Below are 27,511 nucleotides of genomic sequence, written 5' to 3' on the forward strand. Positions count from 1 at the left end.
TATGGCAAGAAAGAACAAAGCTTCGCGCCGCTCCCTCCGAAACCAAACGGTCGGAATAAACGCATGGGTGCGCACGACCGAATACCTCCCTGTCCAGCAAACTCCAGGCAATATGTGCATTGTTACATTCGCTGGTGGTGCCGTTCGGAACTCAACACTCTGGCCAGATCGAGAAGGACAAGCCCCAGGCAGGTCTTCATCTTCGCACAAGAGCAACCCTAGGACCGCCACCTTTATTTAGTTCGTCCCCCAACGCCGCTGACCATCCCAGGCCAACCGAAGCAACACAGAGACACCAGGAAGACCAGGGCAATGCCCTGCAGCCATCCGACCCTCCACCAGCAACAGATGGGGTCACGGAGAGGGCAAAGAGAAGAACCTAGGGTTTTCACCCAAACAGCACGCCCCCTGCATCTCTATCATTTATACCATCATGGGTTATATATTCAATTAGTTACTGCATTATATTTTTGTCTATAATTTTACATTTACATTTAAAGAAGAGCTTACGAAAACATCGTCACACTCAAGATAACTAAGTGGGTGTTCTTCAATGTTAGCCAAATATAAATCAACGAACATACATACAAGTGCAAATATATGCGCACTAAGGCGTGCTCTTTTCTCGGATGACTTTGTAATTCTTAGATTTTGTTCGAGAGAACCATGTTTGAGATGTTAGATATTGTCTTTGTTAGAATGGTGAACCTGCAAACATCTGATCCTTACTACCCAAATCAAATGGATCGATTTGAATCCTACATTATCTTAGAAATAATATAACTTGGACAGTGCACGGAGTAGTAAACCCATGTATAAAACCAAAGAGAGAAGTCCAATTTACCCCTTAAACTCATCTCAAAGTTTTGATTACAACCCTCAACTTTATTTTGGTTAAATCTTCAACCTTGAATTCTAAAAACCGTTCGGAATTAAACCTTCTACCCTTTTTTGACATGTTTTGAACCAGTTTTTCTGTGCCAACTCATCAACATGACAACATACACGTTACATGTACTTTCTCTTCTGCATATCGCATGCTCCCCTCGTGCCTCATCACGATCATCTTCCTCCCTGGAACGAGGCCATGGCGACCACAGAGGGGTGCCTCCGCCGGACAACAATACAAGGCTATGGCGTCTGCCCTCTACATCACATGTGGAGGATTCGATAGACAGTGCAGGGTCGGCGAGATGGGAGAGTGAAAGGATCGTATGCCGCACCTAGAGGGGGGGGTGAATAGGTGCTAACCAATTTTTAGTTCTTTTTCAATTTAGGCTTGACACAAAAGGTAAATTCTCTAGATATGCAACTAAGTGAATTTACCTATATGACAAGGCTAACAACTAAGCAAGATATATCTAAGCAATATAGAGATAGAATAGGATAGAGGTAACCGAGAGTGGAGCACGCGATGACACGGAGATGATTCCCGTAGTTCCCTTCCTTTGCAAGAAGGTACGTCTACGTTTGGAGGAGTGTGGTTGCTACGAAAGCCAAACCAACAGCCACGAAGGCTTCACTCAGATCTCCGGTGAGCAACGCCACGAAGGCCTAGCCCACTTCCACTAAGGGATTTCCTCGAGGCGGAAACCGGGCCTTTACAAGGTTCTTGGGGCACACATCCACAACCAAATTGGAGGCTCCCAAATCTGTTACAACACAACAATCAACAACAATACATCAACACAAATCAACTAGGGAACCAAATAGGAACACTAGCATGAGATCCCTCAAACAAGAGAGGGGGAAATGAAGAACGCTTCGGTGAGGATGTAGATCGGTGTCTTCTCCTTCGAATCTCCAAAGATCAAGAGCTTTGGTTGGGGGAGGAAGGAGATCTTGCAAATCTTGACTTTCTTGAGGTGGCTCTAATGGAGGTGGCTTGGCAGATTTCTTGTGTAATGATTGAGCAAGCAACCAAGGTAGAAGAAGGGGGGTATTTATACCTCCCCTCAAAATTGAGCCGTTGCTGCTTCCGGGGGGCCGGATATTCCGGCCTAAGTAAGGGCCGGATAATCCGCCCCCCCCCCCCCCCGGATAATCCGGCCATCGGGACAAAAGTGTGACATTATCCGGCCAAATGTCCGGCCCTTGTACTGATTCACATTTCTTCCAGTCCTTAGCCAAAAACGAGGGGGCCGGATATTTCCAAAATATCCGGCCCGGATAATCCGGCCCTGGTACAATACCGGGACATTATCCGGGCAAATGTCCGGCCCCCATACTGCGCTGCATTTCCTCGACGACTTAGCCAAAATCAGGGGGCCGGATATTTCAACAATATCCGGCCCGGATTATCCGGCCTGGCCACATTTTTCCTGCAAACTTTTGACAGACCGACCAAATCCAACACACACAAATATGAAACTATGTAATCCCTGTACCACTTAAACAAACATTAGTGTATCACATATATTGACATCAAACACACAAAACATAATGTGAGAGATGTTCTTTCAATCTCCCCCTTTTTGGTGTTTGATGACAATATACGGATTTGCAAAGGAATCACTAAAGAGACGAGCATGATGGAAAACCATAGAGGCACTCCCCCTACATGTGTGCATCTAAGTAATTTGCATTTGAATACAAATACACAACACATAGGAGTATGGTGCCTCATCACAAGAGATATCCAACATGAGCTCTAACACTAGACATTGACACATATGAAGTTGAGATAGGATGTAAGAAATCATACCCATGTGTAGATATATAATACGGAGATATAGCATCACACATAATGTAATATCCTTGATCTCAACAAATAGAAATCCGAAAACCATAACAATGTCTCACACCACATAGCACATAGTTTTAAACGGAAACGGAACACAACCAAAGCAAATAGTTCAAATAAGAGGACACAAGCAATAAAGGAATGATAAACGCATATGCTTGTGCCCAAACCATGCAAATCCCCGAAAGAGTTCCTAATAGAACGCTTCTCCCCCTTTGGCATCGAGACGCCAAAAAGGGGACAAGCGCGATGCTACTCGCCCCATGGGGATCACTCGGAGGCATAATCATCATCGGACTCTTGCGCCTCTTCTTCTTCATCTTCTTCTTCTTCATCAGTGTCAGGTGCATCCGGAGAACGACGAGAGGTGTTGGACCTTTGAAGGCAATCATCAAGATCACTCCATGGAACCTGTGCAGAGTGCCATCCACTGTAACCCTGGTGAGCTGGAGGCTGAGGCGGGGGACCTTGATCACCACTGAGCTTGTGTAGAATAACCTTTGAGTATGCTTAATCTCAGAACGCTCTCGGCTAGCTGCATAGTTCTCCTTATGGATCTCAATGTTCATGCAAAGGATGTGACGCTGAAACCAACTAAGCCGGGTCACTTGCTTCCTCATAGCCGGGACATCAGGATGACGAGCAGGAGCAACACCACTAGAACGAGCATCACCCATGAAACTGTCAGGTGCAGGTATAGCTGAAGAGACTGGCTTAAGCTTGTAGGCCTTCTTGACATGGTGCTTCACCAACGGATACCCACTCAAATCTTCACTATTCACAGCCACAGAGTTGTTGATGAGAAGCTGGATGTAGGGTGCATATGGTATGGTGGTCCGAGAGACCATGGCATCACGGATCTCATGGAAGATAAAGTCCATGATATCAAGAGAGTAGCCCCGTTCCTCATTACCATCACGAGCACACTTATAGCTGAGGTGCATAAGGTCCACCAGGGCTCCCCGGAGAGCATCATTGTTACCACCACTTGGGCAAATGGTTGCACGAAAGAACCGGAGCAACTGACTGTATATGAGGAGCAGCCCCTTAGTATAACCAATTCTTCCCGCTGAGGTATAGAGATCCACAAGAGCATTCTTATCTGTCTGTTGTGGTCCATGAAGACGACGACCCTCATCAACAGGAACTCCAAGAATACCAGCAAAACGGCGCAGAGTGGCACTGCAGTGAGTGGAGCCAGTCATCCATTCCATAGTGCGTTCCTCATCTTTCTTGATTGCCAAAGTGGCAAAGAATTGCTTCACCAAATCTGGGCTATAGTCACATTGAATCTTCATGATATCATGCAAGCCCATTCTTCCAGCTACCCAGATTGCATCTTCAAAGTGATTGTTTGCAGCCAGAATGTCCACATCGATAGCTTGCATGGGTCTCAGATTCTTCATGGGCTCATAGATGTCCTTGTAGATGAACATTTGCTCCATGCACCAGTATCTCCTGCCCTCTATCTCTTCATCCCTTGGAACATCTTCATACCAGTTCTTCAAGCGGATAGCGGAATAAGAGACTGGATCCATGGCCTTGTAATTCTCCCTCACTTCCTTGTTCTTCCGCCTTGAAGCAACGGACTTGCGAGGTGCATTGGGTGCAAGCTCGTCACTAGATCGATCATGCCTTGAGCGTCTCCGACCACCCCGAGAAGCACCACCTGTGAGAAGCAAAGGCGGGTAGCAAAGAGAAGGTAATGCTCATAAGTCATGTAAGATACAGTAATATACTCGAGAAACATGCTATAAGTCGGTACAAATCTAGACATGATAGATTGAAGCAAAAACTGCAGCGGCGATGAAGCTCCAGGCCGGATAATCCGGTGTCCCCTGGGGGCGGATAATCCGGCCTGGCCGGATAATCCGGCCTGCTCGGGGGGCGGATAATCCGGCCCTGCGAGATGTGCAGTTTTTCAATCAAAAACTTGTCTAAGACTAGATCGGCCTCATAGCATGCAAGAGGAGTACACTACACGTGATTTGGAACAACTAGACACCAATTCCACCAAGAAAATAGCACATATAAAACACAACATCTAGGGTTAGAGATTGTGAATCATACCCACATCCATTGTGGAAACCGCTTGGAGGAGAAGGTAGCTAGGGAGGAGATGCACCCGATCCACCCAAGAACTCTGAGAGGGGGCGGACGGAGCGTCTCCAGCGAGGAGGAGGAGATCTGGCGGTCTTGAGAGGAAAAAGAGGAGAGAGGCGCGTGGGGGGGGGAGGTGTGAACCGTTTGACCCCCCGCGGCCTCGACCTCAACCCTTTCAAGATCTGCCCAGGCCGGATAATCCGGCCCTAGCTTAGGGCGGATAATCCGGCTGGGGCGGATTTTCTGGGGTCGCCTGGGGCCGGATTATCCGGGGTTCTGGAAAATTCCAGAATCGCCGTGAATCCGGCCCATCTTTCGTTGGTTATTTGCATGACCCATATGCGATGCAATAATGTATCCCGTCACATATAAGGTGCAAATTTACCAATAAGATGGAGCAACCTAGATCATCCGACCGAAAAACCTCAAACTCCAAGTTTTTACCAAACATGACAAATGAGCAAGATGGAAATGGCTTATAGGAGCGAGTAGGCTTAGGTTTTAGAAGATACAAACTGTTAATGGTACATGGTCACTCAAGTTTGCAAGATATGAGCAAATAAGGCCAAACTAGAGTGATTTCCCATAAGAACATGGAGATGTCAATAAAATCCAATGAAAAACCAAACAACTCCAACTCTTCACGAAGAAGAGTGTGGTGGCCTAGGCCACCATATATGAGTGTTATGGTATGGCACCGCGAAGATATATCTTGGGTCCAAACCAATACTCATCATTTAAGCTCACATATCAACATATGATATAACGAGAATGAAATCTTTAATGTTGGCATTATGGGGGGAGGGATAGCTCAATAATTTAAACCGCACTCCCCCTATTTCCATGCCCACATCTAAACCAAATAAAGTTTTGAGACGAAGGTGTGTTTGCAAGATGGTCAAGCTATACTCCTTGAATCGATGATATTTAGCTCATTCCTCAAATAAGTGAACCTTGCTTCATCAAGAGGCTTCGTGAATATATCGACAAGTTGATCTTTGGTAGGAACATAGATAAGCTCAATATCACCACGGGCAACATGATCCCTAATGAAATGATTCCGGATCTCAATATGCTTCGTTCTTGAATGTTGCACCGGATTATAGGCAATCTTGATGGCACTTTCATTGTCACATAATAGAGGCACTTTGTCACAAATGACACCGTATTCCTTTAAAGTTTGCCTCATTCATAACAATTGAGTGCATCCACTTGCGGCGGCAACATATTCGGCTTCGGTGGTGGAGAGAGATATGCAATTTTGCTTCTTAGAAGACCAACACACCAAGGACCTACCAAGGAATTGGCAAGCCCCGGAAGTTGATTTCCTATCATCCTTGTCACCCGCCCAATCCGCATCGGTGTATCCATTGAGAATAAAACTTGAGCCTTTGGGGTACCAAATACCATATCTTGGGGTATCAACCAAATATCGAAAGATTCTTTTGAGAGCCATCATATGGCTCTCCTTAGGAGAAGCTTGATACCTTGCACACACACCAACACTCAACACTATGTCCGGTCTAGATGCACAAAGGTAAAGCAAGGATCCAATCATGGAGCGATATACCTTTTGATCCACCTCTTTACCATTGGGATCTAGTGCAAGATGACATTTGGTAACCATCGGAGTGGCCACACCCTTCAACTCGGTCATCTTGAACCTCTTGAGCATGTCTTGGAGATATTTTGCTTGATTGATGAAGGTTCCTTCTCTCAATTGCTTGATCTCAAAACCAAGGAAAAACTTCATCTCTCCCATCATAGACATCTCAAACCTATCGGTCATAAGCTTTGAAAATTCATCATTGAAAGCTTTGTTAGTAGAGCCAAATATAATATCATCAACATATAATTGGCAAACGAAAAGCTCCCCATTGACCCTCTTAGTAAAAAGAGTGGGGTCGATTAGCCCAACATCAAACCCACGGTCTACCAACAATTCCTTAAGGTGCTCGTACCAAGCTCTAGGAGCTTGTTTGAGACCATAAAGTGCTTTATCAAGCTTGTAGACATGGTTAGGAAAGTTGAGATCCTCGAACCCCGGGGGTTGCTTAACATACACCTCTTCATGCAAGGGACCATTAAGAAATGCACTCTTCACATCCATTTGTTGTAACTTAAAGTTATAATGCGATGCATAAGCAAGAAGGATACGGATGGACTCAAGACGAGCCACGGGAGCATAGGTCTCTCCAAAGTCAATCCCTTCAACTTGAGAGAAACCTTGAGCCACCAATCTTGCCTTGTTCCTCACAATATTTCCAAACTCATCTTGCTTGTTCTTGAATATCCATTTAGTGCCTATAACATTGCGGCACTCCTTTGGCTTCTTTACTAAGGTCCACACTTTGTTGCGCTTGAAGTTGTTGAGTTCCTCATGCATAGCTTCCACCCAATCCGAATCTTCAAGGGCTTCAAACACTTTCTTGGGTTCCACTACGGAGATATAAGCATGATGATTGCTAAAGTTAGCCAATTGCCTTCTTGTGGAGACTTTTGCTCGAACATCACCAAGGACCTTGTCATGAGTGTGTCCACGAATTTCAAGGGTCCTCTCTCTTCTTGCTAAACGACGGGCCTCGATCTCCTCCTTGGTTCTTCTAGGCCTTGGAGGTGTCACTTGATCAACTTGATCATTTGGGTCCCCGTCTTGACCTTGAACTTGAGCTTCCTCAATTGCTTGGGGTTGCTCAATCTCATGTGCTTGATCTTGAACAATGTTCGGAGAAGGGCAAGAGTTGATTGGATCCTCATTGGAGCCATTATGAATGATTGGTTGATCTTGACCTTGATCTTGTCCTTGATCTTGCACATAAGAGGGAGGGTCTTGTTCTTGTTCTTGGGTTGGTGCATCATTTGCTTCACTAGGTAAGGTTTGTTGATGTTGAGAAGATGAGGGCTCCACCGTGGTAGAGCATAGTTCTTCCCGAGACGCCACACCGTGTCCCTCAATGGGGCGGAAAAATCCCACACCCATTCTTACTATGGCATCTTGAGGTATTTCATCACCTGCACAAACATCAACTTGCCCCACTTGGGAGCCATCATTTTCTTCGAACTTCACACTACAAGATTCAATGATAATCCCGGAGGATACATCAAAGATTCTATAAGTGTGAGATTCGGCACCGTAACCAACAAATATACCCTCCAAAGCTTTAGGAGCAAATTTAGACAAACGAACCCCTTTGATTTTGTAGAAACACTTACACCCGAACACCTTGAAGTATGAGATATTAGGCTTGTTCCCGGTGAGTATTTCATATGGAGTCTTGTTCAAGCCCTTGCGGAGATAGAGCCGGTTAGAGGAGTGGCAAGCGGTGGAGATGGCTTCCGCCCAAAAGTTATAGCGGGATTTATACTCCGCCATCATAGATCTTGCCATATCCATAAGAGTCCGGTTCTTCCTCTCCGCAACACCATTTTGTTGAGGGGTGTAAGCAGCGGAATATTGATGTCGAATCCCCTCATCACTAAGAAAATCATTGAGTGTATAGTTCTTGAACTCGGAGCCGTTGTCACTTCTTATTGCCATAATGAGGAGGTTGTGTTGGTGTTGCACCTCGGTAGCAAAGTCAATGAATATTTGTTGAGTCTCATCTTTCGTCTTGAGAAAGTAGACCCAAGTGTATCTTGAGTAATCATCAACTATCACCAAGCAATGTTTCTTCGCACCAAGACTTGCATGAGTAACAGGACCAAAGAGATCCACATGAAGGAGCTCCAAGATCCTCTTGGAAGAGATGATAGTCTTGCTTGGATGCGGAGAGTCATGCATTTTGCCTTCAACACAAGCCCTACAAACACGATCTTTGGCAAAAGACACATTTTCCATTAGTCCCACAATATGGTTCCCCTTGTGAAGACTTTGCAAAGTTCTCATGTTGACATGGGCTAGGCGGCGATGCCACAACCAACCCACATCCGCCTTTCCGAATAGGCACATCGCACTTGAAGTGGTGGTCCCCGAAAAGTCCACCACATACAAGTTATGTTCGCGATACCCAACGAAAGCGACTTTTAGAGTCTTGCTCCACAAGAGGACCACAATATCATTATCAATAAAGACGGCGAAACCCATCTTGCCAAGGGCGGAAACGGAAAGCAAATTGTAACCAAGGGTTTTGACAAGCATGACATCCACAAGAGTAATGTTGTGTGCAACCACAACCTTGCCAAAACCCAATACCTCGGATGTAGAATTATCGCCAAAGGAGACGGTGATATTATTTATGTTGGGCCTCAACTCCTTGACGAGGTTCTTGCCGCCGGTCATATGACTTGTACATCCACTATCAAGTACCCATTTTGAACCTCCGTGGCATAGTCCTACATGAGATCAATTCTTGGATTTAGGTACCCATTTTTCAATGGGTCCTCTTTTGTTAGCAACAAGGGTCTTTGGAACCCAAATAGACCAAGCAACATAACCATCATAAGGACCAACATATTTAGCATAGACATCACCATAATAATCTTTAAAGAGAACATAGTGAGGGTTATCTATTCCCACACCATCATCATTAATGGTGTTGCCCTTTCGGGGTTCACCATTAGCTTTCTCATGTGCGGGCTTGGTCTTTTTCTTGTTTGCCTTTTTAGCCTTGGTATTAAAACCAAGTCCCTCCTTCCCATTGTTTGACCTTTGCTTACTCAAAAGATCATCCAAGGAAAGTTTACTTTGGGGAGAGGAGGTCCTAGAAAGTTCATCTTTCAACCTAGCATTTTCCTCAATTATATTTGCATGATCACATGAAGGAGTAGAGGTACTAGGTATGTCATATGAAGCAAGCCTAATTTGAAGTTGCTCATAAGACTCGGGGAGGAGAGAGTATTCACTCTTCAAGGCTTTGTGAGCCTTGTCTAGTTCATCTAGATCCTTCACAAGTTTCTCATGATCAACACCAAATTTGGCCTTTTCCTTTATAAGCACTTTAGACTTAGCTCTAGCAAGATCTCTAGCTTTAGTGAGCTTGTTAATTTTATCTTGAGGCTCTTCAAGAGTTTCTAGCCTCTCCTCAAGAGAAGCTATAGTTTCTTGACTTTCCTCAAGAGCATTTTTAAGGGCATGGATTTCAAGAGAGTCTTCTCTCTCTATTTGACCCTTTTTCTCAAGCATATCACTTTGTTGAGCTATACGAACCATGAGGCTTGAAACATGCTTTTTAGTGTTACCTTGTAGGTTGAGAATGAAATCATCAAACTCTAGCATTTCTTGTTTCACTTTTAGACTAGCATCATCAACCCCTAGATCACTAGATAAGTTAGGCATAGAGGGGTTAGGGGATGATACCTCGGAGGATTTAGCCATGAGGCAACTTTCTTCCTCCACATGAATGACCTCATTGGGGGATTCACTTGGTGATGAAGAGTTAGTGGAGAGAGAGGCAAGAGCGACCAATCCATTAGAGGTTGCATCTTCTTCATCATCAACATCATCATCTCCGGAGGTATACTCTTCTTGAGTTGATAGCACAATAGATGTGTCCAAGGAGGACCTTGCCATGAAGCAATGTGCATTCTTGATATGAGGATTCTCATTGGGAGAGTCAAAGAGAGATGAAGAGGGAATGTTGGTGGTGACGATGGCGGCCAACTCCTTTGAGCTTTCTTCATCTTCCTCACTACTAGAGCTTCCCACTTCATCAGAAGAATATTCTTCCTTTGTTACTAGCACAATTCTTGAGGGCCTCTTGCCCTTCTTGGTCTTGTTGTTGTAGAATTTCTTGTTGGGGGCTTTTAAATATTTGCCCTTTGTGTCTTTGCTCTTGTCCTTGGGAATGAGCCTCCCATTATGAAGCTCTCTATTCTCATAGGGGCATTCGGCAATGAAGTGGCGCTTGTCATCACAATTGTAGCATGATCTTGTCTTTGGACCAAAGCTAGTGAACCCACTTTTGTTGTTTCTCTTGATGTTGTCTTCCTTGGCCTTGGACGGATCAATCCAAAACGACTTTGCATGGAAGGCCATGTGGTCATGGTAGTGGCATTGCAAATCTTCCGGATAGGTCACGCTCCAAGATGCCCTATAAGATTCTTGAGGAATCACTTCTTCAACGGAGTTGACCACCAAGGCAAGGTTGGAACCTTTTGCCATCCCAAGAGCACGATTGCGAGAATCATGAGAGGTTTCCTCAAGCACCTTGAGAGCTTGCATCTCGTGCACGACTTGTTGAGAGGTGATAGAGGAATAGCATTCCCTCCCCACAAGAGTCTTGACATCAATGGGTACAAATGGCATCATGCATTCAATGTACTTCTCCTTGATCCAAGAGTCATTGATGTGGGTGGCACCAATAAGCCGGAAGGCATCGGCAACGGTGAGAAGTCTTCCATACATGTCTTCATGATCTTCATCCGGTAGCCTCATGAACCCTTCGGCTTTATTCTTAAGAGCATTATACTTGTTCCTCCTTGTGCTCTCACTTCCAATGCAACTAGCGGTCAAGCCATCCCAAGCTTCCTTGGCGGTGGTGTAGTTCCGGACACGATGCAATTTCTTTGTCCCCACACTAGTTTGAATCATGTGCAAGGCGGTGTTGTTGAGTTGACTATCAACCGCTTCTCTTCTAGTCAACTTGTCGGGGTTGTATGGCTTGAAGCCCTCCAAGATGATTCTCCATAATTCATTGGAGGCACTACAAACATGAGAGCGGAACTCAAATTGCCAAGTATCGAAATTATCAATAGAAAACTTAGGTGGGTCGCCCCGAATGTTCAAATGGGGATGGGGAACCGGTATATCGGGGGATTGGAAAGGTGGAGGTACTCGATTGTAGCTCTCACTCCCACTAGTTCCCTTAGGAGATGCAATGGGAGATTTGATAGTGTTTAAGTTATCACCTTCCACAGGTTTGGTAGATGAGGGTAAGTCCGAAGCCTCTCCCTCATCTAACGCACCCGTGTCTTTTACCTCTACACTAGGAGCCTTGGGAAGGGCCGGAGCCAAAAGCTCGGCAATCATCTTTTTCATGCTTTCCATTTGGGCTTCCATGGAGGACTTCAACGAATTGAAGTCTTCCACGGAGACCGTCTTGGCGGCCCCTTCCGAGGACTCCTCGTCCGGCATACTCTTAGGCGGTTAAGCCGAAATAAGAGCCGAGGCTCGATACCAATTGAAAGGATCGTATGCCGCACCTAGAGGGGGGTGAATAGGTGCTAACCAATTTTTAGTTCTTTTTCAATTTAGGCTTGACACAAAAGGTAAATTCTCTAGATATGCAACTAAGTGAATTTACCTATATGACAAGGCTAACAACTAAGCAAGATATATCTAAGCAATATAGAGATAGAATAGGATAGAGGTAACCGAGAGTGGAGCACGCGATGACACGGAGATGATTCCCGTAGTTCCCTTCCTTTGCAAGAAGGTACGTCTACGTTTGGAGGAGTGTGGTTGCTACGAAAGCCAACCAACAGCCACGAAGGCTTCACTCAGATCTCCGGTGAGCAACGCCACGAAGGCCTAGCCCACTTCCACTAAGGGATTTCCTCGAGGCGGAAACCGGGCCTTTACAAGGTTCTTGGGGCACACATCCACAACCAAATTGGAGGCTCCCAAATCTGTTACAACACAACAATCAACAACAATACATCAACACAAATCAACTAGGGAACCAAATAGGAACACTAGCATGAGATCCCTCAAACAAGAGAGGGGGAAATGAAGAACGCTTCGGTGAGGATGTAGATCGGTGTCTTCTCCTTCGAATCTCCAAAGATCAAGAGCTTTGGTTGGGGGAGGAAGGAGATCTTGCAAATCTTGACTTTCTTGAGGTGGCTCTAATGGAGGTGGCTTGGCAGATTTCTTGTGTAATGATTGAGCAAGCAACCAAGGTAGAAGAAGGGGGGTATTTATACCTCCCCTCAAAATTGAGCCGTTGCTGCTTCCGGGGGGCCGGATATTCCGGCCTAAGTAAGGGCCGGATAATCCCTCCCCACACACAGGATAATCCGGCCATCGGGACAAAAGTGTGACATTATCCAGGACAAATGTCCGGCCCTTGTACTGATTCACATTTCTTCCAGTCCTTAGCCAAAAACGAGGGGGCCGGATATTTCCAAAATATCCGGCCCGGATAATCCGGCCCTGGTACAATACCGGGACATTATCCGGGCAAATGTCCGGCCCCCATACTGCGCTGCATTTCCTCGACGACTTAGCCAAAATCAGGGGGCCGGATATTTCAACAATATCCAGCCCGGATTATCCGGCATGGCCACATTTTTCCTGCAAACTTTTGACAGACCGACCAAATCCAACACACACAAATATGAAACTATGTAATCCCTGTACCACTTAAACAAACATTAGTGTATCACATATATTGACATCAAACACACAAAACATAATGTGAGAGATGTTCTTTCAGAGAGTCGCAGTGCCTGGTAGAGACGTGGTGCCATGGAGAAGCTGAGGCCGTGCACAACGGCTGTGGAGGGGAAATACGACAACACCATCGTTGATCCATGAGAGAGGTGTGCTGCTGCTACTGTCGGTTGCAAATTTAGAGCAGAATTGAGAGAGATGGAAAAATTAGAGTCTCGTGCTGCTAATTGTGACAGAGAGAGGTATGATATTTAGCCTACACTTAGGGTGTGTTTGTTAGCCCGGGTCACTAGAGAAAGACATTCTCAACCCATACAAGCTGACCTTATACAAGCTCAGGTGAGATTTTACCAGACGTTTGGTAGGTCGGGTGTGCTCACACATGCTGAACAGAGATGGTGTTTGGTGAGGCAATCTAAGCTCAACCGAGCTGGTCCGATTTTTTTACACAAAGAACCTCAAACAGAAAAAGTAAAAGCAATCAGGTCCCTAGAAGCCAAAACGAAAATCAATCAGGTCCCTGAGAAACCGCCGCCGGCGAGAGGAGCGGCCGCCGGTGAGAGGAGGCGCCGCTGCGAGGCCGTGGTGGGTGCTCGACGGCAGGCGGCGCGTGGCCGAGGCCGTGGCGTCACGAGGCCGGGGCCGTGAAGGCCGGTCGAGGCCATGGCGGCGCGAGGCCGAGGCGATGTGACCGGCCCGATCGGAGCGGCCGCCGGGGAGAGGAGCCGCCGGCTGCGAGCCGTGCCGGGTGCTCGACGGGAGGCGGCGCGTGGCCGAGGCCGTGAAGGCCGATCGAGGCCATGGCGGCGCGAGGCCGAGGCGATGCGCCCGCCGGCCAGTCGGATCGGCCGCCGGTGAGAGGAGCCGCCGGGAGGTGGGCGGGCGGTCGACGACGAGGTGACCGGCGGGAGGAGGCAGAGCTGGCCGGCCGAGGTGAGCGGCGGTAGTGGCGGCCGGCCGAGGTGAGCGGCGGCAGTGCAGGGATAAGAGAGAGAGAGGATTTGGGGGAAAATGAGATGTGGGGTGGGGGTCTGGGGGGGGTGCCGCGGGCCACGCGCCCACGCTACAGTTCTCTGCGGGATGAGTTCAACCGGGATGAGGTGAGAAGCTCGATTCGGGCTTCGCAACCGGGCAGGGCTGAAGGCCGTTTTCCGTATGAGGTGGGCACTGCCCAGATACACCGAGCCGACCAAACAAACACTGGATGGACCAAAATTCTCGGTTGGGAGAAGATTTTCTGGGTAGACCCGACCTACCAAACACACCCATAGGCAGTAGAATAGGGACGCAACACAGCAGAACACGGGGATGCTCGATCCTTTGGCAAACACCTAAGCAATTTGAGCTCGTAGCTCACATATTTAGCCAGCACAATACATTACGTGACAAGAAAATGCAAGAGGTGATTCTGAACGATTTTTAGAATTCAGGGTTGAAAGTTGAACCAAAATAAAATTGAGGATTGTAAGCTGAATTTTAAGATAAATTTAGGGGGTAAATTGGACTTCTCGAAACCAAAATCTGAAAATCTTGTGACAGGAACGTTAAGCCTGAATATTCACATTCCATTCCTGTCAGCAGCGACACCAAGCCACCAAAAAAAGCCATTCACGCTGCATCTTATCGTCGTCCTGCCTGCCCGGCTGCCCCTCCGCGATCGCAAGGGCCGCCTCCCCCGCCCCGCGCCGCTTAAATCCAAATCGGAATCTCCTCTCCGCGACAACCCGGCACGCGCACACCCGGCCGGGATCCGCCACCTTCCACCTCCGCCAGCCGTCAGGCCATCAGACAAGGTACAAATCAGTTCGGTTTCTTTCTCGTTGCTGGTTTCTTGGCCTGTGTATTCGCGGTTCGTTCTTCGCAGTCCATTGCCGATGTTAGATTTCTTGAGGTGGGATGTTGAGTGTTGTCATTACGGTCAATCCTGGGACGGGGTTCGTGGATTGGGTTCTATCTTGTGGCCGAATTGGGAGTTCTTAGGTAGTGGTATGGACTATGGACTTGAGTTGGGAATAGTTTTTATGTCAGCATGATTGTACGCTTGTATGCGATGGGCCATTTCTTGTTTGTTGTTGACAGATTTGCACGAATCTAGTCTACCTTAGAATGTGCTTAGTCATGGGGGGGGGGGATCCTTATTTTATTCATTCATCTTAAGAATTCACCTGCCGCTTACATTATCAGAAAAATATTTGTTCCCAGGAGGTGTTTCTATTCACTCTAACTGAGTGCTACATTTTCAAATGAATTATCATAGTATTCATTGTGACAATTATTGGTGGTCGTTGGCTAAAGTGTCCTAGTTTATATGGTAGCTGTGGGGGTTACCCTACTTCTGCTGCCGTGCAGGACATAATTGGTACTTTGCATTTGTCTCTTGTGACTTCTGATTTCTATTGTACAATGATTGAATTTCTTATATGAAAGTCTAGAAAACGTGCTGATCATGAGCTGGTATCAGGAGACTATATATCCTTGTTGCTGGTACATGACACTTCTCAGATTGTGTTAGGTTCTCGTTTCTTCTATTGCCATCCTGCTTTATCTCCATTGGTACTTTCTGCATATGTTATGTGGTAATTTGGGTAGTTACACTCGATTGTTTGGTTTATGATGCTGATAAGTGATACACCATCTTTTTTGTGTCGTTGCAAATTGGGCTTGTTGTACATGGCTGCTTTTGCTCTTCAGTTTGGTGATGATTTTTGTGACCTCTGATTTTCTTCAGGAATTTTCTAGCTTCCTACGGAACTGTCAAGAATTGCACAAATGTTGTTAAGAATGTTCAGATCTACTTGATATAACTTTGGTATTCCATCATACGTCAGAGGTATATCGTTCATTGTTGATAGATGCTGCTATCGGTGTAGGCGCCATTCAGTATGACCTTATTAATTTCCTGTGTTTAACTGTTTTAATATATTTCCATTTGTTGATGATGCAGAGATTTCTTTTCTTGCCAAGATGGGAGTTTACCTCAGTACTCCCAAAACCGATAAGCTATCCGAAGATGGGGAAAATGATAAACTCAAATTTGGTCTTTCATCTATGCAAGGTTGGCGTGCAAGCATGGAAGATGCTGTGAGTTACCTACCCCAAAGCTATACTCATTGTTTCATGTCTCTTAACACTATTGAACACCGAGGACCTAATGTGCATCTTTGTGTACTAAAAGAAGAATTCTAAGATGGCAAAAGTACAAAACACCAGCTGCCGGATCGGCCAAACCAAGAGCAAAACATAACAAAGACAAAAAAAAAATGGAAAACAAAACAACAATGAGCTCATTTCTTCATAGAAACCTTGATGTCATGATCCAGCTTTCTTATCATGATCGTAATTCCTAAAAATGATGCTGATACTTTGAGTCTGGTGGGCACACACATTCTAGTTTTGAACTTCGACTTGTGCTTCTATGCTGTCCCTAGAAGTGTAGAACAGACACTGTATAGCGCAGTAAACTAAATGCCTGATTTGCAACCACCCACTACTCCAGCAGTGATATAATGTTGCTCCAGGATTTTGTCCAATCTAGTTCCCGAGAGAGCATAGAAGCACTATTATCTCTCTTCTGCAGTAACTCCGTGAGGACCATGTGGATACATGAAAGATCTGACATGTGTTTTATTTTCAACAGAAAAGAGAGAACCATTTCCAATATAAGAAGTTTTTCATTTAGTGAACTGACAAATAATAGGCCTGCTATTGTTTGATTGGTTTTGTCATAGTTCCAGGCTTTCAGTTTAATAACCATCAGCATCAGGTGCATAAGCTCTCATTCATAGCTTTCCAAATTCTAATGAATCAATATGAAAGTTATATAAGAGATTCTTTCTGTTCATGCTGATGCTTTAGCACAGTGATCTGAACTATTTCTCTGTTGCACAATAAAAGCATTATTGATGACTTCCAAATGCTGCAGTTTTGTCGATATCAACTAAACATATTTCTGATTTATTGTAAAAGGAAAACACATTTCTGAAATCTGTCTTGTGCATTATTTAATGTCCTGTACAATTCTGCAGCATTCAGCGTTGCTAGATCTTGACAATGAGACAGCATTCTTTGGTGTTTTTGATGGCCATGGAGGTAAGCATTACTTGCAAAGATCAGTGTTTTTCCTGTTTGTACTCACTTGGTCTGTCTCAGTAAACAAGTAATTTAAAATTAAATGTGCCATATGTAGACTGTATTAAAGCACAAGTACTTCAATTGTTGCTCATCCTCATATTTCTTGTGTTTCTCAGGAAGGGTAGTTGCCAAATTCTGTGCAAAATATCTACACTCTCAGGTTCTCAGAAGTGAAGCATATTCTTCTGGTGACCTAGGAACTGCTGTTCATAGAGCTTTCTTTAGGTATATGGGTCATTAAATCATCACATGAAATGATATAAAGCTTTAGTGTTTGTTTTGAAGTTACTAACAGCATCAAGACGATAAAGACTAATTCTGTTGTCTTACTTCAGAATGGATGAGATGATGCGAGGACAGAGAGGTTGGCGAGAACTATCTGCACTAGGAGATAAGATAAACAAGTTCGGTGGCATGATAGAAGGGTTGATTTGGTCTCCGAGAGGCAGTGATTCAAAAAATGAAGATGACGATTGGGCTCTTGAGGAGGTACATATGCAATGGGATTACGTCGCCATTTTTTTTTTGCAAGATCAAGGAGCACATAATATGATCTTATTGAATTATGGATCTTATTTGTGTTCAATTCTTGATTTTCCTAAGCTTTGCAAGGTGCAACAATTTCCAAATCTTCATGTTAAAAAAAGGAAACCTGTGTTGTGCAAACTCAAGGCTGTCTTGTCAAAACGTTCTCACAGTTCACAGTATATAAATGTGAAGCACTCTCATTCATTTGAAGTACACTTATTGCAATCATATGCTTAATCATTGCGCTATATTTATGGATATTGTGACTCTCAGGGAACTATCGCTTGCTGCTTTCATTGTTTAAAGTATATAATTGTCCACCACGCATAACCCCAGAAGTTAAGTTTTTTTTATCTCCTCGAAAAAAGCAACACCGATCTCTGCAGCACAAATACCTTTTGACCCATAACCTTTCTGTGCTAGAATTATTGGTGATTGCTCTTTTTACCATACATTGCCTCAAGAAGTGACTTTACTGCTTTAGAAAAGACACTTCGAATACTGCTATCCCAACTGAAAGGGTAGAGTATTCAGACATCCGTGTTCTGATTAATTATATGGAGTTTCTTCACTGCACACTTTGTTCATAGTTGGTACTGCATGGTACTGTCCACGTTTTTATGATGCTTATCAGTCAGCAACATATTTGCTACTCCCTCCGTTCTTTTTTAATTGACTCGGATTTAGTACAAGTTTGTACTAAATCTTGTACTAAATCCGAGTCAATTAAAAAGGAACGGAGGGAGTACAAGATATAGCCACAGAAAGTCAGCAGACTGCATATGAATTCAACGTATTGGCAGGTGCCTCATATGGGTGGACTGATCCACACATAATTTATGTTTTATTAGTTCGTGTGGTGTTTGTTTAGGTAATGCACTGCGCTGTAGTGCTAGCCACCTGCAAAACTGAGAGGAAAACGGAATGGCTCTGCTTCTGTTATTTCCTTTGTCCCGAAGATACAGTTATTATCTCACTATCACTTTATGTATGCCTAGTTTATTACTTGGGCTACTAAGCCATCTCACATCGATAATTTTATACTAGGGACCCCACTCTGACTTTGATGGGCCAACATGTGGAAGTACAGCATGTGTAGCACTAGTAAGAAATAACCAACTTGTTGTGGCAAATGCTGGCGATTCTCGTTGTGTTATTTCTAGGGGTGGCCAGGTATGATATTCTGTGCCTCCTATTAGTCGTAATTAGTCATGAAGATATTCTGACAGTTAAGAGTGCCCGTTCTGTGTTACATCTGACAGGCATACAATTTGTCCAGAGACCACAAGCCAGAGCTTGTGGCTGAGAGAGAAAGAATACAAAAGGCAGGAGGATTCATACGAATGGGGCGGATAAATGGAAGTTTGAACTTATCAAGAGCAATTGGTGCGCATTTCTTCCTTATTAGTATGTTCCACCTCACTTGTTGTCTTACCTATAGTTGTACCCTTTTGTAGGTGATATGGAATTTAAGCAGAATAAATTCTTGCCTCCTGAGAAGCAAATAGTGACTTCAAATCCTGACATCAATGTGGTAAGCTCTCTAAATGCTGCACTGGCTTAAATTCTGTACTTTATCATGATCTGCAGTGACTCTGTTATGCTATCATTCTAAGATCATATAATCTGGTTTTTAGGTGGAACTTTGCGATGATGATGACTTTCTTGTTGTAGCATGTGATGGCATTTGGTAGGACCTCCACTTACAGTTTTCATTGCCATACTTTTCGTCTTTGTTTTCGCGTTTTATATGCAGCTCAAGTGCATATAACTTAGCAGCGAAGTGCTTTGCTACATCTTACCTAGTGCACTTAAGTCCTAACGGAAGCAACAAATATATTTAATGAGCAGGGACTGCATGTCAAGCCAACAGTTGGTGGATTTCATCCATGAGCATATACACACGGTGAGTGCAAAGCTATTTTCCGATCTCAACAATGTACTTTGGAGGAGATTACGGTATCTGAAACAAAAATAATAATTGCAGGAGAGCAGCCTTTCTGCAGTGTGCGAAAGAGTGCTTGATAGATGCCTGGCTCCATCAACGATTGGTGGAGACGGATGTGACAACATGACCATGATCTTGGTGCAGTTCAAAAATCGAGCTTGTGAGAAGAAAAAGGCTGACTTGGGGGAGCAATCTGCAAAAGGTGAGGAAGAGTCTGAGGTTCAGTGAGTACATGTTGTTAATGGAAAGGCTCTCCCCCCAGTGATGCTGTTTGCAATGGTTCTTGACGCTGGCAAGGATGCAAAGGTGTCAATCTGAAATTATGTGCACGCTCTGTGGCTGGGGTGTCAACTGTATGTCAGTCCAATGCTGTGGCTATGCACATTCTTCCTGAGAACTCGGGATAGATGACATTGATTCGTACAACATCAGAATATCCCGGTGTGCAGCCCTGTTCATCGTCATGCCAAAGTTTACCATTTCAGCTATGGTTTTGATCATCGAGGCCTCCAACCTCATCAATCTGGTGACTGGTTTGTTCTGATCTGTTCTATGTATGTTGTAAACATAGCTGGGGCATTCGTTGTTTTTTGTTGGTATTCTTGTGCCGTTCATCCATATTACCATTCCATGCGTCAGTGGGCTGGCGTTGTTCTGATCATGCAATGTCTCCAATATATTTATGTTCTTTGCGAAGAATATATATTTTGTAGCTGTTTGCCAAGGAAACATCAGAGATACCATTATTCTCCTGCATTTTTTTGATATTTTTTTAAGACATGTCAAAACGACTTGAGATACTATTATTCTGGAAGCTATTGGAACTTAATCCTAAGAACCTGCTCATAAATGTCAAATATTCAGCATATTTGCTACCGACTCACTAATTTTCTATGTGGAACTACTCATGCAAAATTTTGGGAACAGTCAAACAAGGAAACAATCCTTAAATGCGCATATAATTCTGATAAAGTCACGGTGCTCCTCTACATGATTTGCCTGAATATACTAGGACTGTAAAATGCATGCCCTATCTAAGACTGGAGCTACTAGCATATTAGGTGAGAAAACAAAGCCAGTCAGTCAGCCATAAGAACACAAAGCAAGTCAGGGTCATCTCTACAAGACAATGAAACAATCAGAACGGTAAAATTTTACAATGCAGATTTCACTTGGGGTTACGGCTGTGAGAATTCCGCTTTGCCTTCTCTATCAGGGGCTTCAGCTGCTGCTTCTCCTCAAGGATCTTAAGGAAATTGAACAAGAAAGGCACGTAGTTGTGCTTTCTCCTAATGTTCTCTGTCTTCCACTTCTTTGACTTCTCTTCCTCCATTATGATCTTCTCGCTCACAGCCTCAATCTGAGCAGCAACCTCTGCAAGTGACCGCTCAACAGATGGCCTTTGGCGATTGGCAGAAGGATCGCCCATTTGTGACAAGAGGTTCTCCCTCTTCCTCTGAAGTTCCTTGAGCTCTACCATGTACATATCCTTCCGGTTCTTTGTGATAGCCATGACACTGAACCTGATCTCATTCTGAGAAAACTTATCAATGTGTTCCTGAATGACAGGCTGCACCATCTTCAGCCACCCCATCTCACCAATACCACCTGGGCACTTTCCCAGGCTAGTAGGTCCTTCTTTTAGTCCATCAAGCTCATACACGACACCATCAACAGGAACATAGCTAATGAAATGGTAGACATCATCATCCTTGCTAGACGATTTCTGTTCCTCGGGGTCTTCTGACCTTGCAAATGAGTTACTTGTCATACGGATGCTTTCACAATTTACTATAGCCAATCCTTTGAGCTCTGGTGGCAAGTCCTTTGCGAACTCCTTCAGCTTTCTGAGGTCATCACTCAGGGTGATGCCAGAAGAGTTCAATAGAACAGAAACGATACCTTGGGTTGCACATGCATTGTTAATTATCTGCGAGTAAAAGAAGGCCTGGTTATAAAAAAGATGCAGAGTAAACATGGCATAAAACACTCAACGTAAATATGTTCTGACCTGATTGGCAAAGAACAGATTTGGAACTGAATCCTTGATGACAGGGCGCTCATCTTTCTCTGGAGGTCGCCATTTGTACAGAATTATAAGCCCATAAATTGGCCTGCAAGATACCAATTGTTTGACACAGTTGATTCAGGAAAAACAGCATTCATGGTAACAGGCAGCAAGTACGACATACTGAAGATCATTGAGGGCATCCAGATCAAGCGAGTAGAGTTCATCGACCTGTAAAGGAATAATAACATGGAATATCATAGAATGCCAGTTTTTAGGAGGTCAAGTGTAACATCCTGATTTTTACGGACCCGAATTTTTTATCTCTAAAACAAAGGATGTTGCAACACGGTCAAATAAAACAAATATTTTATTTGGAGTTGTTAAAATTATTTCTTTGAAATTATTTCTTTGAAATTATTTTAATATATGTTTGTACTTTCATTTGAATCTGCTTTTAACTGCCGATTTACTTGGTTCTTCCTGAAATCTATTTGTTTTGTTCAATGGTCGTACACACATACTCATCCGGGCATACGATTTTTTTTTAGACAGCCCTATATTGTATGAAGCTAACCAATTCAATTATTTCCCTAGTACTTATCTCTCTATTCTTTTCCCTTACACGATGCTGCATGCACCAAATCCTGTCCATCGCATATTCTCTTCTTGTATGGGTTCTTTCTTTGCCGAAGCTAGCAGCCCACTGTGTTTACTTTTGGTTTGCCTAGCAGCAACGATGCAGCCCAGCCAAACAAGCCCACCGTAGACCCCAACCAGATCAGCAGCCCAGCTAGTCGGGATAGTACTAGACAACCCTGAGTCCTGGCACGCGAGGAGACCGACCGCAAAACGTACAAGTCCGCACCCAGCTTTTCAATCAAGCCAACCCTGCCACCCAGCCGAGCGAGACTCGCTCGCTCTCATCTTCGCACGCACCAGGACACCGCCGCAGAACCAAGCAAGCGAACCGTTGCACTGCATCGTCTTCCCTAACGCACGCACGTACATGAATGACCAGTGGAAACGCCACCATGAACTGCGTCATTTATCTCAGGCTTCAACCTGTCTTTAAGCACGTCCATTAGAGCACAAGTTTTTCCTTATATACAGCCTCAGATCGACGCCCACGCTCTGCAACTTCAGCCCACGCCACCACCTGAGCCATAGGCTTACCCATCACTCCAATCTCTCAAGAACGCCGACGGACGCCGTTCGCGTTCCCGACGACCCCGACCACCAGGAGCGGAGCTGCTGCGCCAGGAGGATCACGGAAGGAAGGGGAGTTCATTCACGGAACCAGAAGGCCGAGCTGCTGACCACCGACGACACCCACGGCAACGCCCTCGACTCCGGCCGTCGACTTCAACCACAAACTGCGTCACGCTGGGTGAGCACGAGTGAATTCCCTTGCACACACACACACTTCTCATCTAGTGGCGTACCTCCTAGACATGATTTCCGGCCTTAGTTCTATAGTTTGTCATGTCGCCGGTGAACCGAATGCCACCGGATGGCATCAGCGTTCTAGCACCTTGCACAACTCGAACTCACACAAGCCCAACATAGAAAGTGTGTCAAATGCTCTTAGAAACCCAGTAGTGGTATTAGTTTTCTTAGTTGATGGGGGAATTTCGATTTTATGAATGCATGCTTGTATTGTCGTGTGTTCATTGTCTAGACCGTAGTCTGCAACTTGCTAGAACATGTATACTAGGTTTGATACATACCGTAGCCAGCTTGGAATATAGCGATATGTATCAAACCTAGTATGCATGCTCTGAAACAATCTACAACTGTTCTAGCAAGTTGCAGACTACGGTCTAGACAATGAACACACGACAATACAAGCATGCATTCATAAAATCGAAATTCCCCCATCAACTAAGAAAACTAATACCACTACTGGGTTTCTAAGAGCATTTGACACACTTTCTATGTTGGGCTTGTGTGAGTTCGAGTTGTGCAAGGTGCTAGAACGCTGATGCCATCCGGTGGCATTCGGTTCACCGGCGACATGACAAACTATAGAACTAAGGCCGGAAATCATGTCTAGGAGGTAGGCCACTAGATGAGAAGTGTGTGTGTGTGTGCAAGGGAATTCACTCGTGCTCACCCAGCGTGACGCAGTTTGTGGTTGAAGTCGACGGCCGGAGTCGAGGGCGTTGTCGTGGGTGTCGTCGGTGGTCAGCAGCTCGGCCTTCTGGTTCCGTGAATGAACTCCCCTTCCTGCCGTGTTCCTCCTGGCGCAGCAGCTCCGCTCCTGGTGGTCGGGGTCGTCGGGAACGCGAACGGCGTCCGTCGGCGTTCTTGAGAGATTGGAGTGATGGGTAAGCCTATGGCTCAGGTGGTGGCGTGGGCTGAAGTTGCAGAGCGTGGGCGTCGATCTGAGGCTGTATATAAGGAAAAACTTGTGCTCTAATGGACGTGCTTAAAGACAGGTTGAAGCCTGAGATAAATGACGCAGTTCATGGTGGCGTTTCCACTGGTCATTCATGTACGTGCGTGCGTTAGGGAAGACGATGCAGTGCAACGGTTCGCTTGCTTGGTTCTGCGGCGGTGTCCTGGTGCGTGCGAAGATGAGAGCGAGCGAGTCTCGCTCGGCTGGGTGGCAGGGTTGGCTTGATTGAAAAGCTGGGTGCGGACTTGTACGTTTTGCGGTCGGTCTCCTCGCGTGCCAGGACTCAGGGTTGTCTAGTACTATCCCGACTAGCTGGGCTGCTGATCTGGTTGGGGTCTACGGTGGGCTTGTTTGGCTGGGCTGCATCGTTGCTGCTAGGCAAACCAAAAGTAAACACAGTGGGCTGCTAGCTTCGGCAAAGAAAGAACCCATACAAGAAGAGAATATGCGATGGACAGGATTTGGTGCATGCAGCATCGTGTAAGGGAAAAGAATAGAGAGATAAGTACTAGGGAAATAATTGAATTGGTTAGCTTCATACAATATAGGGCTGTCTAAAAAAAAATCGTATGCCCGGATGAGTATGTGTGTACGACCATTGAACAAAACAAATAGATTTCAGGAAGAACCAAGTAAATCGGCAGTTAAAAGCAGATTCAAATGAAAGTACAAACATATATTAAAATAATTTCAAAGAAATAATTTCAAAGAAATAATTTTAACAACTCCAAATAAAATATTTGTTTTATTTGACCGTGTTGCAACATCCTTTGTTTTAGAGATAAAAAATTCGGGTCCGTAAAAATCAGGATGTTACATCAAGTATCACAAGTTACGTAGAAAGAAGCACATGTAGAAACTAGAACCCTATTATGAACTCCCAAAACATACACCGAATTGTAGTGCATTGCATGCATAGCCTGCCAACATTTTTCAAAAGAAAAAAAGAATAGTTGAATTGCTGTATTTCAAAACATAGTTTTAGTATTTTTGAGGATGGGTAAATCTAGAAGCCTAAATGTCAATCGAATCATGAAACAAAAAAGCAAGATTAAATTTTACCCCTTCCTTGGAAAAAATAGCAAATTTTATTTTTGTTATGGGAGGCTTGAATGCAAAACATGGGACCGACATTCTTAACTTCTGTACTAATGCATAGAGTGATTAGTGCCCCTTAGTGCTGACTTGTTAAAATAGTGAACAGGTGGGTAGGTGAATACTTACTTGGAGACCCTTCAACTGCATATGTTGCAACAGTTCGGTAAAAACACCTACACAATATGCAGAAATTAATATGGTTCTTTCCTCTTTCCTTGGGAAAGATTAAAGGTCATAAATTAACAGCGGTATAGTTATATCATGTAGCTAACATATAATAGCATGGTTTGGAAGATGAGTCAAGTTTTGTTTCACCGTTGCACTGACACTTGTTAAGGGAGGGAGAATGAATGCACAGTTGAATAACTTAGTACGAGAGGAACTTCCTCATGACTCAAAATGCAGAAGCATAAGTACGGACTACTGTAAATTCTGAATTGCAAACGGACATTTTATTACTCATATCCACATTAAACTTCAATCGATAGGTTACAGTGCAAGTTATCCCATACGTAAACAACCTGAGGAAACAGCTGGGCAATCTCCAGGGGCGAAATAGGTGATGATGCACACATCTCAACCTTCTATTACTACTAAATAGTAAATCAAACAGATTGACTAAGTAGCAACTTACAACACAAGGGTCCAAGAGCAAAGATTAGTAATCACAAATGCCACTAGCACCTTACATGAAGCTTAGTAATCCAAGTAGTCACTCCAAATCCTCTAAATTTCCAGTTAAACTAGTGAGATAACGGAAGGTAAAATTTACCAGGATCATTCTCGATTGCCGCCCAAGACATGATGAGGAGTGCTCTGCAAATCCGCGAAGAGTCCGGTAGAGCCGGGGCGGATCTACACACCAAAACTGTGGGGGTTAGTTTGTTTGGGGTTTAAGTAATCACTTGGCGAGCATATCTCAAAACCCAATTATCCAAGAGTGCGGACTTGGTGGGGATAGTAAGCACGCGACGGAGACGGCGGCGGCGGCGACGGCGACGCGCGCGTGAGGGCGGCGGCGGCGGCAACTCTAGGGCAGAGCTGCGGCAGGCTGGAGCTTGGTAGGCTGGGAGGGGAGAGGAGAGGAGATGACGGAAAAGAGGAAGGGAGGGGCGCCTGATCTCACCTACGCCGTCGGCAAGGACCCGCTGGCTCCTCTGGTCGCCGCCGGCGTTGCTGGAAGAGGCGAACGAAGAGGAAGAGGCAAACGGACGGATAGGCAAGCCGTATTCTTTTACCTTTTGGGCCAGTTTAGAAATAAACTCAAAGTCCCGGGAGCATATGCTCCCGGTTTTTGAAGTGACTTTTGAATGCACTATAAAATGTTAAAAAATTCTGAACAAAAAAATACGCATATATCTCGACATAATCCGTACTCTTGAAGTCGTTTCATGAAAAACCGATATTTATATGGCGTGTGTAAAAAAGACAAATTTAATGCTTTAAAAAAGCTTTTTACGAGACATTCCTTTTTCCTGAAATTTGGCGTGCGCGCATATAATATCGACATATACGCGACAAATTTTTGTTCAGAATTTTTTAATATTTAAAAATGATTTTCTTGGGTTGCAGGAGCATATGCTCCCAAGTTCAAAAGTGGATTTTCGTTCAAAGTCCACATTATTTGTTTTATAGAAACTCGGTAAATTTGTCTACTCAAATCTACAGTAGGGCTATTGTTTGTGTGAAATAGGATCATTGGACAAGGTTTGGTGTGCCAACCACCATTGGTGTTGGATCCTAGCCCGTGGGCTTAACATAATTTATAGGAAAATTATACCAATAAGATGCATCTTCTTTTCTAAAAGCTCATCAACAAAGAAACTTCAGGTTAAGCACGTGTTTGTCCTAGTGCACAAAAAACCTTCAAGTTTAACTTGTTTGTCTTGGAGCAATTTGAGGATGGTGATTGCCCGAAAAGCGATTCTCGAAAACTCATGAGTGAGGACAAAGGGCGCTTAAAAGACTAGTGTTAGTCTATATGGTCAATCTAGAGATCATAAAGATCTTTCATGGGTAATAGGTCTGACGCAGAGATGGTGTGGTTGTTACATTAGCTCTCTAAAGGCATTTCATATCACGATCACACGATGAAAATCTTGTGTTTGAGAGTGACGTGTGTCAGTTGTTGACTCCTTGTGGTGCTCCTATTAATCAAAACTTATTATAAAAACAATTGTGCGAGTTTACTTCAACATTTTTTCATTACTATTTATCTT

The 27,511-nt window shown here is 44.6% G+C and overlaps 2 protein-coding genes across 5 annotated transcripts; one reads left to right on the forward strand and one right to left on the reverse strand.

Moving 5' to 3' along the window:
* The first annotated feature begins 14,749 nt into the window (after positions 1 to 14,749).
* Positions 14,750 to 20,541, forward strand: LOC127308089 (probable protein phosphatase 2C 11). Of its 4 annotated transcripts, none has more exons than XM_051338858.2 (12): positions 14,750 to 14,971; positions 15,907 to 15,987; positions 16,123 to 16,259; positions 17,204 to 17,267; positions 17,426 to 17,534; positions 17,645 to 17,798; positions 18,885 to 19,010; positions 19,100 to 19,223; positions 19,295 to 19,371; positions 19,475 to 19,527; positions 19,689 to 19,743; positions 19,825 to 20,541. In XM_051338858.2, the coding sequence occupies exons 3-12, from the start codon at positions 16,143 to 16,145 to the stop codon at positions 20,011 to 20,013; spliced, it is 1,068 nt and encodes a 355-aa protein (XP_051194818.1). In that variant the 5' UTR covers positions 14,750 to 14,971; positions 15,907 to 15,987; positions 16,123 to 16,142; the 3' UTR covers positions 20,014 to 20,541. The 4 variants fall into 4 exon arrangements, with proteins under 4 accessions (XP_051194818.1, XP_051194819.1, XP_051194815.1 ...); XM_051338855.2 differs by having other exon boundaries at positions 14,751 to 14,971; positions 15,907 to 16,008; XM_051338856.1 differs by lacking the exon at positions 14,750 to 14,971 and adding an exon at positions 15,736 to 15,754 and having other exon boundaries at positions 15,907 to 16,008.
* Positions 20,542 to 20,715: 174 nt separating this feature from the next.
* Positions 20,716 to 26,554, reverse strand: LOC127308090 (ubiquitin carboxyl-terminal hydrolase 2). The gene is made up of 6 exons (XM_051338861.1): positions 26,419 to 26,554; positions 26,065 to 26,147; positions 25,419 to 25,465; positions 21,978 to 22,024; positions 21,797 to 21,899; positions 20,716 to 21,715 (listed from the first exon to the last, which is right to left on the reverse strand). The coding sequence occupies exons 2-6, from the start codon at positions 26,093 to 26,095 to the stop codon at positions 20,954 to 20,956; spliced, it is 990 nt and encodes a 329-aa protein (XP_051194821.1). The 5' UTR covers positions 26,096 to 26,147; positions 26,419 to 26,554; the 3' UTR covers positions 20,716 to 20,953.
* Positions 26,555 to 27,511: the final 957 nt, after the last annotated feature.

The sequence above is a fragment of the Lolium perenne genome, chromosome 6, assembly GCF_019359855.2.
Source record: "Lolium perenne isolate Kyuss_39 chromosome 6, Kyuss_2.0, whole genome shotgun sequence".
In the NCBI taxonomy this organism is placed as follows: domain Eukaryota; kingdom Viridiplantae; phylum Streptophyta; class Magnoliopsida; order Poales; family Poaceae; genus Lolium; species Lolium perenne.